A 10,996-nucleotide genomic window follows, 5' to 3' on the forward strand; every position below is an offset into this window, starting at 1 on the left:
CAGCCCTGACATTCTGTGCCCCAAGGACCTCCACAGCCCTGACATTCTGTGCCCCAACGACCTCCCCAGCCCTGACATCCTGTGCCTCAAAGACTCCCTGGCCCTGACATTCTGTGCCCCAAGGACTCCCTGATCTCACATTCTGTGCCCCAAGGACCTCCCCAGCTCTGACTTTCCTTGTTCTAAGCACTACCACCACCACCCCCTCCCCACCCCCACTCCCAGCTCTGACATTCTGACTCTAAGAACCTCAGACATTCTACATGCTGAAACTCCAGCTCTTACATTCATGTTGTGTGGGGTAGTACCTGGCACAAGAACATATTAGGTGCCAATAAATTTATGCTAAAGTAAATTGGGGGCTTAAAGTTACATAATTCTATCTGATACTTCAAAGTACTTGATTCTCTGTTAATAATAATTATCACAACTAGGAATGGCTACAGATGGGGTTACAAATAATAACACTAATGATTAATTAAGGAAATATGGCAGAGGAGATAGCCAGTAAAGTCAAGAAGACCTGAGTTCAAGACTAGCCTCTAAATAGCAATGTGACCCTGAAAAAGTCACTTAATTTCTCAGGGTTCTAGCAACTTCTTGAGACTATAAATTGTAGGCCAGGTGCCAATCTGTATTGGTAAGAGGGAGTTTTCTCCCTGGAAGTTCTCTCTACCAAGGTCCATGCTTACATTATGATTTTTCTGTCTTTCAATATTATGTAGTTCTCTAAGATTCCACATTTGATGCTTAGATAGTCGGAGAAAAGGGGCTGACCTTTCAGTGAATGGGATGGTGGCCACAACCAATGCTATTCAGGACTCAGGATGAAAGGGGAGTTGGAGTATTGTTGCCATGTCCCTTCTGCACAGACAGCCTATGGATACTTCCTTTAGGAAGGCCACTGAAGAACTCTGTGTGTGTATGTGCCCCCTGCCCAAAAAGCCTGGGCCCCACTTACCTGGGTGGACCCGTAACCACCTCCATAGTATCTCTGCTCATTGAGCCATTGAACTACCCTAGGGACTGAGTCAAAGTCTTTCAGTCTCAGTAGGGCCAAAAGGGCATAGGATGTGGCTTCCACATTGTACAGCTGCTGGCCTTTCTCCTGCCAACTGTTGCCATCTGTGGGGGAAAGAGAGCTCAGATATGCTGACTGGCTTTCCCCAGCCTGGGGACTTTCCTGGGTCTCCTTCTTTGCCCCTCCTTCTCTACCGAGAGGGGGATCACTCACCCGTGGCTGCTTTCAGGAACTTATCTGCCTTGGCATCATCAAGTCTCTCCAGCAGGCTCAGGGCATAGCCAGCCATGGCTAGGGTGTAGGGCCGAGTCAGGGACAGGTATTTGGCAGCCAGGAAGTCTCCTGCTTTGTTGATACTTCGTTCCAGACTCTGTGGAAAGAAGACCCTGACCCTGCTCAGCACTGTTGTTAGGCACTTGATGCCATATCCTCCTCTCCTGGCAGTTACCACAGACCACCTAGCATGCCCTCTGGCCTGGAAGGCCATCTTTTATTCCCCAAGGACCAGAGAAGAGGTTTGAGGCAGCAAGGGAAACTTGAATGTTGGTGCACCAGTCATAAGACTAAAGAGATGTTGAAGTCTAGGAGGTTTGGGGAGATTCTAAGGCAAGCTTAATGGAGCCTGGGGGAGGATTGGGGCACACAAACAGATAGGTAAGGGGGAGTCACTCACATTGACTTGGCCTGCACAGATGTCTTTTGCTTCATGCAAAGCAATGAGCACAAAGGCTGTGAGTGAGGCATCAGGCTCCCCACCCCTGAAGCCACCCTGAGGAGAGAAAAGACCAGGTTATACATTGAGTTTGAGTCTTCTCAGCCTCTAAACTCCCATTTCTCCTAGAAAATCTCAGAGCCTTAAGTCTCAGTCCTCCTTGGGTTAGACTTTCCGATCTGTTAGACTAGGAACTTCCTGAGGGCTAAAGCTGGGTCCTCCCTCAGGGGCTAATACTAACAGGTGAGGGTCAGGGACAATGGGGGATTGACAGGGCAGGGGTCTGTCTCATCAGAGGAGATGATGCCAGGCCCAGCCTCTGCCACCCAGGCCGCTCATGATTCCCACCCCTACTGACCCAGAGAAAGGCTTTTCAAGCTCTGGCCTCCTTCTCCAATCAATGAGTTCCTCCCCAGAACCTTGGATTTGAGGAAGCACCCCCTGCAGTCATGCTAACTTCCAATCCAGACCAGTGCATGCATGACCTCCAGAGGCCATCATGCTTCCCCTCTCCTACACTTTTCAGCTCCCTTTTATGTGTGGTCTTCCCATGCTAGAATGTAAACTCTTTGAGGACTTTTTTTGTTTGTTTGTTTTGCTCCTGATTGCATTTCCAATGCTTGACACAGTGCCTAGTAAATGGTAAGTCTTTAGGAAATTCCCCGTCTCTCTCTCTCTCCCACTTTCCCTTCCCTCCCCCGCCATCTCTGCCTAGCTAGGAGTCTGACTTTCCTGTCACTGCTGCCTCCCCACATTCTGTCTCCCTCTAACCTCCCTAGGAGGAAGTTGGGAGCCTTACAATCATCTCCTTGTGGATCACTGGACCGTCCTCCTGGAACATTCCATCTGGTCTCTGCTTGTCCAAGATGAGCCATTTGACTGCCCCACAGAGGACTTGGGCATCGATCGCTATGAGATTGGTGGCCATGGAGAATACCTTTGCAACGTAGGCCGTCAGCCTGGGAGACAAGATCGTGATGTCAGCTCACCACAAGAACCTGCTCCTCCCAGAAGCACAGAGTGTTCATCTAGTCTAACCTGCCTTCTAGAGTCCCAGAGAGATGCACAGAGCCAGAAAGTGGCAGGCAGGATTTGAACCCAGGTCTCCTAACTACAGTCATCAAGGTATACTGGAAAGAAATCGAACTTGGGTCAGAAGATCTGTATTCAGGTCCTGGTTCTTCTATTGGCTGTGTGGCTCTGAGCATATCATGTGACCTCTCTGAGCCACAGTTTCTTCATCTTCATCTTCAGCAGCAGACTAGATGATCTCAAAGGGCCCTTTCAATTCTATCATTGTGTGTTCTAAAGTCCCTGACATCATCTCTAATACTCTCTGTTCTAAGATCTCGTCCAACTCTGACATTCTCTGTTCTAAGGGCCCTCTCAGCTCTGACATTCATTTGGAGGTCTGTGCTCTCAGTCTTAGACACCATAGGAATACCAAAAAAGTTCACTGGATTTGAGGTTGGAGGACCTGGGTTCAGATACCAGCTCTGCAACCTTGGGTAAGTCACTTGACTTCTCTATACCTCAGTTTCCTTATTTGTAAAATGGAGATAAGAAGATTTATACCATTTAATTCCCAAAGATATAGATAGGCAAATGCTTTGTCCACATAAAGTCTTCCATATAAAGCTATTATTAAAATTGCTGTTATATGATATTATATGATGTTATATATTTATTATAATCTTTTATGTAACTTCCCTTCTCTAGACTCAGTGTCTATAGCATGAGAGGGATGGACTCTATGGGCCCTTTCCACTCCGACAGCCTATGAATTTCTAAATCTTGTGCTCTCTACACTGGACAAGGCTAGCTAGCTCTCCTTACCTTTAGCAGCTGGGCTTGCACCCCCCACCTGTATTTCAGTGCCACAGTGGGCTGGGAGAGGGAAAGAGACTTCCCTGAGGTCCATCCCAAGCTTACCATGTGCTGGATGGTCGGTCTAGAAAGGCAGCATAGGAGAAGTCTGGCTTCTTAAAGGCCAGCTGTTGTGCATACCCTGTGGGGAGGGGAAATGGGTATGGTTTGGTCAGAAAGGGACCACAGGGTCATGGAAATAGGCTCTGGGAGAGGCTAGGAGCAGGTTAGAGTGTCAGGGATCCTCACCCTTCTTGATAAGTTCTAAGGCTTCCAACCGCTTCTCCACCCCAAACTTTTCCCACTGATCCGTGGCATCAAGATAGTGGACGGCGATAATGGTGGGAGTCATTCCAATCATGTTCTGCTCGCCACAGCCCGATGGCGTCACAATCAGATGCTTCAGCTTGCTACCATCTATGGCATCCTCAACCATCTGGGCCACAGGTGTTCCTGCAGGTAGGGTTGAGACCCATCAGTAGCTCTTTCAAGGGCTTCCTTCTTTACCTCATAACTCAATGTCTAAAGCTGTGCTAAGGAAGGAAGGAAGGAAGGAAGGAAGGAAGGAAGGAAGGAAGGAAGGAAGGAAGGAAGGAAGGAAGGAAGGAAGGAAGGAAGGAAGGAAGGGAGGGAGGGAGGGAGGGAGGGAGGGAGAGAGGGAGGGAGGAGGAGAGGCCAGGGAGATGTATCCTTCCCGGGGAGAGGTGAGGAATCCCTGGACACTGTTACCTTGAAATTGGATACTAGTTTCTGATTCAGTGCCTGGAACAATGTCGCTGATATCTGCTGCAGGAATGTCTTCCCTCTGCTCTCCATCTGACAGAGAGGGTAGAAGGTGGGGAGATCATGGAGGGTCCTCTCTCCAGTTCCCTTACCCTCCTCCCCACTGCAGTCCCACTCAGGTTTCCCCACCTGCCCTCCCAAACACCAACTCACTGTGGCCAAGTTTCACTGGGTCCAGGGTTCGAGTGGTCACGGCCTTTGATACTTTCATCCCTTCCGGCTTTGTGGGGGGTAGTAGGGAGGAAACAGTGGTCACCCCCAGAATGGGAGAGAAAGCCCATTCTGGAGACAATTGACTCTGGTTCTAGAGTACTTGGGGTGGGAAGGTGGGGAATTCTAGGAACCTACAATTTTTGTATTTGAAAGTTCTTGGACTCTAAAATTCTCCTAATCTAAGGTTCTAGAGTCTGAGTCCAAGCTCCAGAGGTTTGGGGATCCTGCAGTCCAGAGAGGGTAGAATTCCATGGGTTCTGGGATGATACTCCAGTTCTGAGCAGCTAAGATTCCCAAGGCTTTCTGCACCAGAGGGGCCCATCTAATGCGGGCTCCAGGGGAGCAGGCAGGTGAGGTGGGGCAAGGCCAGCTCCCCTACAACTTACCACGACCTTCAGTTTCTTTTTGACACCATCACTGATATACTGGTTGTAGACAGCAGCCTTGACTTCAATGTCGTGGTTGCCGATTTTCAGGGGCACAATGACAAAAGGCATGGCTAAAGAAGACTTGGCACCAATGGTCACTACCTGTTGGTAGCGCTTCTTGGAGGTGGCGGCGCTGCAGATGACGGGGTTGTAGAGCAGCTCCACACGCACCTGGTGAGGAGGGGAGAGGCACCTCCGAATGACACTGCCCCTCCTCTGAAGTATGACCTTCCCATCCCCTGCCCCGCTCAAGAACCCCCGTAGCTCTCCATGTTCTCTGAACCTGGTTTCAGATCCTGGCCCTGCTACTTACTACCTGTGTGACCTTGGACAAGCCACGTCTGCTGCCTAGACATGTTCTTCCTCTATGAAATGAGGGGATACAGAAGATTGCTAAATTTCTTTCTAACTGTGACATGCAATGCCCCAAGAGCCAAAAAAACAACAACAAAAAACAGAGAAACTCAGCATTGGAAAGAATGAGAGGCCGCCTAGCTGACAACCCAAAACATACCTAAATCATCACCCCAGCATATTGTCCCTGCTAAGTGCTCTATTTGCTGAAGCCTTTGCTTAAAGACCTCCAGGTGGGGCCACTAGGTGGCGCAGTGAATAGAGCACTGGTCCTGGAGTCTGGAGGACCTGAGTTGAAATCTGACCTCAGACACTTAACACAAAACTAGCCTTGTGACCTTGGGCAAGTCACTTAACCCCAATTGCCCTGCCTTCCCCCCTCCAAAAAGAAAAAAAGAAAAATCTTAAAAAAAAAAATAGACCTCCAGAAAGCACTTAGCACAAATGCCCGACACACAGTAGGTGCTTAAAAATGCTTATTTCTGACTATACTTTACATTCATTAAGCAGGCACTGAATAAATACTTACTGACTGAGGGAAAACTCCTTCCCCATTAAGATTCCACTTTGGGGCAACTCTAAATTCTAGGAAGTTTCACCTTATATCAAGCCCAAATCAACACCTCAGCAAGTGCATTCAGGGTCACATGGAATAGAGCCCTAAACCCAGAGTCAGGAAAATCTAAGGTCATATCCTATCCGAGACACTTGTTAACTGGGCAAGTCACTTAACCCTATTTGCCTTAGTTTCCTTATCTGTAAAAATGAGCTGGAGAAGGACATGGCAAACCACTCCAATATCTTTGCCAAGAGAACCCCAAATGGGGTCATGAAGAGGGACATGACTGAAAAGTCACTGAATTATTATTATTAATACAAGTTTTGCCTATGGTATCAACTAGAATAAGTCCAAGCATTCCATGTGATTGTCCTGCAGATTCTTGGAGATAGTGATCATACCCTCCCTAAGGCTTTTCTTCCTTAAGTTAAGCATCCTAAGTTCTTTTCAACCAGTCCTCAGATGGTCTATCCTTCCAACCCTTCACCAGTCCTGGTTGCCTTCCCCTCTGTGACATTCTATTTTCCCAAAGTCCCTCTAATATTTATTCTCTGTTCTTTGTTTTAAGGCCTCACCCCCCTCTGCTATTTTATTGTATATGTTTTCTCCTCCTATCTCTACCTCTACCCCTACCTTCTCCCTGAAAGGTCTGGCGCACTTTGTTAGGAAATGGGGCTGAGGGGAGAGCAGTGGACAGGGGCAGTGAAGTCTTTGTTGAATGAGTTATCCTTTGGTGAAGAAGCTCACAATTCTTCTCCCTCAAACTTGGGAGAGAGGAACAAGCATCAGTGAGATCAGGGGTGGGGGCAGAGAGAGCACAGCCTGGGGAGTGGGAATCCAGGCAGGGTCATGTAGGGCCCCTCACCTTGAGTGGGTTCTCTCCATAGTTGTAGAGAATGGCTCGGATCTCCACCTGTTCGTTGCGTACCACTGAGTATGGCAGGCGGAGGTCGATGAAGAAGTCTTGCATCACAGTGATCTCATATGGGTCCGCCACACAGATCCCTGCCCAAGTGGGGAACAGGAACAAAAACTAAACAGGCAGCTGGAGGAGGGCAGCCTTGGCCCAAGAGTCACAAACTTACTTGATGCCCTTGAATCAATCCGCCAACCATCAACGAGAATGTATTAAACGCTGGCTATGTGCCAGGCACTGTGCTGGGCAAAGAAAGGAACCATCCCAAGCACTTCACAGTGGTCTGTGTGCATGCACGCACGCATGTACATACATGCGCATGGATAGACATGTATACACACTCATGATAGGCAAACATGCACGTGCACTGTGTGTATATACACTTCACACTTACTATATGTGTCATGCCTCCATAGCATGTGCACACATTTATACACATGTGTGTTTGTACATATATCTACATATGCACACACGCATGTACATACTTACATGTACAATCCCTATTCCTAAGGACTTTATAGTTGTGTGTATGTCTGTATAGATATGCTATGCACACATATACACACTCATTATATGCATATACACAATGCCTTGCATGTGCAGACACTGTACACACTTACTATATATATATAGTTCATACACATTTAGCATGTATGTATACGTTTATACACAGGCATGTTTGTGTACAACATATACATGTACCATGTACATAAATATACTCCTTCCCTCACCCTTGAACCCCACTCAGCCTTCACCTCAGCCTCACCTTTGGTGTCTGACAAACTAACAGCCAGAATCTCCCAGGTTGTGATGGAATCTTTGAGGAATACAGTGTGGGACTTTGTAGAGATTCTGGGAGGGAGGAAAAGAGGGAGAAGTAAGAGGGAAGAACTTAGGGGAGGTGGTGCCTGTCTCCAGGGCAGATTGGAGGCCTAAAGACTGAGGGGAGGGCATTGGCATCATCTCAGGAGAACGAGATGAAATGAGATTAGAACGACTATTTGGGGACTGTGGAAAGGGGGCTGGGGGCTAGGATCATCACGGGGGGTCTCAGACTTACCCATTCTTGTCAGGCTTCTCTGTCAGTCGCTCCACAGTCCACAGCCAGCTCTCTGGGAACTGGCTTCTGGAGATGATGTCTTCTTCTGGCATGAAGTTCTCATCAAGGTCACCTGGGGAGGTAGGACAGAATGGGGTCATGGGGTCAGAACAATAGCTGCTTCTTTACCCTGGCTCCCTGACCTACTGTCTACCCAAACCTCCCCACTCAGGCTGGGGCCTGGACTTGGCTGTGTCACCCCCTCAATCTGGGGCCCCAGAGCTATGCCTCCCTTCAATCTGGGGCCCTGGGACCATGTCTTCCCTTAGGCTGAAGCTATATCTCCTCCAATATCCCAGGCCCCATCTCCCCTTATCTCTGATGGTCCATTCTTATACTTCCCATGACTTGCTTCCATGTGGCCCTCCCCAGGCATAGGGACACTTACTTCGGGACAGGTTGAGGATGTTTTCTCTCTGTTTCTCCAGACGAACCTTGGTGATGTAGTTACAGCAGTCTAGGAAGGCCTTGACACATTCCTCATTCTCTAAAATGTACTTTGTCCTCCTTTCACATGAGTAGCCCATGGGGTTCAGATGCATGCCATCCTCACAGCAAGTCCTCAGGTTTTTATCCTTATACTGGCCAGCTGCAAGAGCCCCACCCCAGGACCCTTAGTCTCTCTTAGGAGCATCCCAGAAACCAGGAAAGAGGTGGTCTGAGCTCCCCTTCCATTGGGAGGGACTTGTGTGGGGCAAGGGGCAACACTGCTGGCAGTGTTGGCCTGATGGGTGCTATCCCCTTACCTTTGTCATTCCTTATCTCTGTGAGCTGGACAGAGCGGCGCCGACGCTTGGCTAGCTTTGGGCACTCGGGGTCTGCAAGCGGAGGAGAGATAAGATTTGAGGGAGAACACAAGATTATCCAGGTGAACTTGGTGGGATCCCCATCTCTCTGCTCCTTGCTCCCTCAGCAGTAAGTATCAGGTCCTGAAGGGGCTTTTCTGTGTGACTTCCTTCTTGGGCAAGCCCTATGGACATCCTTTTTAGACCTTTTACTCCCTCAAGGCACTGCCTACACACACTCCTCCAGCCTCCCCCAAGCCTCACCAGACCGCTGGGCTGTCTGAAGTTTCTTGTTGGTCTCGAGAGCAAGCCCAGCATCAGTGAACACTCCGGCATAGTCCTGTCCACTGCCTGGAGTACAGCCAATGTCTCCTTTCTCCACTGTGTCCCAGACCTGGAGGTAGAGAGAAGTCCAGGCAGGAGCCAAGTAAGGGGCTAGGAATCACTGAGGGCCATGGCAAATCAGTAAGGGGGGGGAAAAGATTCAGTGAGTGGGGGGAGGAAGCTCTGGGAGGTATGGAGTGGGTTCAGTGAGGATGACAATAGGGATAATAGCATTTATATGGCATTTACTATGTGCTAAGCTAAGCACTTTACAGACATCCCAATCAATTTATTATTCCCATTTTACAGTTGAGGAAGCTGAGGCAAACAAAGGCTAAGTGACTTGCCCAGTGTCATACACGTAGGAGTATATGAACCAGGTTTTAACTCATTATCTTTATGATTCCAGGCCCAATGTTCTATCTACTGCACCAACTAGCTGAGCTTAGTGAGGGGAATGAAGGGAACTTTGAAGGACAGAGAGGATTCAGTGAGGAAGATGGAAGAGGTTCAGTGAGGGGATGGAAGGGGTTCAATGAGGGTGATGGAGAGGGTTCAATGAGAGAGATGGAGAGTGTTCAATGAGGTGGATGAAAGGGATTCTATGAAGGGGATGGAAGGGATTCAATGGGGGAGATGGAAGGGGTTCAATGAGGGAGATGGAAGGGGTTCAATGAGGGGATAAAGGGGGTTCAGTGAGGGGATGTTTCCCAGACCCCACCTTGCTCTGGGTCAGTTTATTCTTCTTGTTCAGAACAAACACCCCTTTGTCCACGGCCACAAGCCCCACAAGGGCTCCAGCATCACCCTCAATCTTCAGTGTGGTCTGTTTCCCAGGCTGGTGTATTCTCTCCGCATTCCCTGCTCCTTTCACCACCAGCTAAGAGGCAGAGAGGAAATTCAATCATGCTTGGAGGTGTGGAAATGGACATGGCCAGGTCACGTCTTTAGGAAAGAACTGAGGAGGAGGTGGAGTAACAGCCATTTGGTCCTTGGAGACCTCTGGAGACAGGGAGTTCACAAGCTCTAGAGGTGACTCATTCAACTTTTTAATAGAAACCAAGGCAGACATAAATATGGAAAGAGGGAAAGAAGTGGAGAGAGAATGAAAGGATAAACAGACAAGAATAGCTAGAGAGAGAAATAAAATGGGGGAGAGATGAGGACAGAGATGAAAAACAAAAAGAGTGAAGACTGGATAGGTAGAGATGAGAGAAAAACAGACAAAGAAGCAGAGACAAAAATAGAGAAAGAGACAGAGAGATTTTGGGAAAGAAAAACACAGAAAGGCACATGTTTTTCCATTTTTCTATATTTCTTTGACCAATCTCTCCTTTGCCCCACTTACACCCATCTTTTATCATGGTTATCTGTGTAGAAATTCTATCCCCCACAATAGAATAGGAACTCCTTGAAGACAGGAATAATACTTTATTTTAGTTTTTATTTCCTACTTTCACAACAGGGCTTGATACATAATAGGATCACAGGATCAAAGGTGTAGAGATAAAAGGTGCCTCTGAGACCATTTAGTTTAACCCATTCATTTTTTAGCAGAGAAATCTGAGGCCTAGTGAGGTTCATTGACTTGCCTAAGACCAAACAGGTTGTAAGGGAAAGAGTCAGAATTTGAAAATAGGTCCTCTAACTCCAAATATAATAAGTACTAAATCAATGTTTATTTAACTTAGTGGAGACAGAAGAAACAGAGGCACAAATAAGACAGAAAGAGAAACAAAAGAAATGACACAGACATAATACACAGAAATAGGCAACAAAAAAGCAGAGAGGCATATCGAGAGAGGTAAAGACAGACACATAGAGTCAGAGAAAGAGACAGAGAGAATGCGGGGGTGGGGGATAGAAGGAGGAAGGGAGGGAGGGGGAGAAAAGGAGAGAGAGAGAGAGAGAGAGAGAGAGAGAGAGAGAGAGAGAG

General features: G+C 48.0%; 1 protein-coding gene across 1 annotated transcript in view; it reads right to left on the reverse strand.

Annotated features, from left to right (window-relative positions):
- The window catches only part of C3 (complement C3), a 36,907-nt gene that overhangs the window by 10,789 nt on the left and 15,122 nt on the right, over positions 1–10,996 (reverse strand). Inside the window, exons 14-29 of the mRNA XM_069082892.1 lie at positions 9,782–9,940; positions 9,001–9,130; positions 8,698–8,769; positions 8,340–8,540; positions 7,913–8,024; positions 7,619–7,704; positions 6,802–6,941; positions 4,982–5,194; positions 4,536–4,602; positions 4,329–4,415; positions 3,849–4,052; positions 3,666–3,741; positions 2,533–2,692; positions 1,695–1,790; positions 1,235–1,391; positions 962–1,125 (exon numbers count right to left, since the gene is read on the reverse strand). Coding sequence (XP_068938993.1) covers positions 962–1,125; positions 1,235–1,391; positions 1,695–1,790; positions 2,533–2,692; positions 3,666–3,741; positions 3,849–4,052; positions 4,329–4,415; positions 4,536–4,602; positions 4,982–5,194; positions 6,802–6,941; positions 7,619–7,704; positions 7,913–8,024; positions 8,340–8,540; positions 8,698–8,769; positions 9,001–9,130; positions 9,782–9,940 — 2,124 coding nt within the window. The remainder of the gene's footprint in view (positions 1–961; positions 1,126–1,234; positions 1,392–1,694; positions 1,791–2,532; positions 2,693–3,665; positions 3,742–3,848; positions 4,053–4,328; positions 4,416–4,535; positions 4,603–4,981; positions 5,195–6,801; positions 6,942–7,618; positions 7,705–7,912; positions 8,025–8,339; positions 8,541–8,697; positions 8,770–9,000; positions 9,131–9,781; positions 9,941–10,996) is intronic.

The sequence above is a fragment of the Petaurus breviceps genome, unplaced genomic scaffold (genome assembly GCF_028583685.1).
Source record: "Petaurus breviceps papuanus isolate PSGF00001 unplaced genomic scaffold, PetGlider_PUasm1.0 172, whole genome shotgun sequence".
NCBI lineage: Eukaryota > Metazoa > Chordata > Mammalia > Diprotodontia > Petauridae > Petaurus > Petaurus breviceps.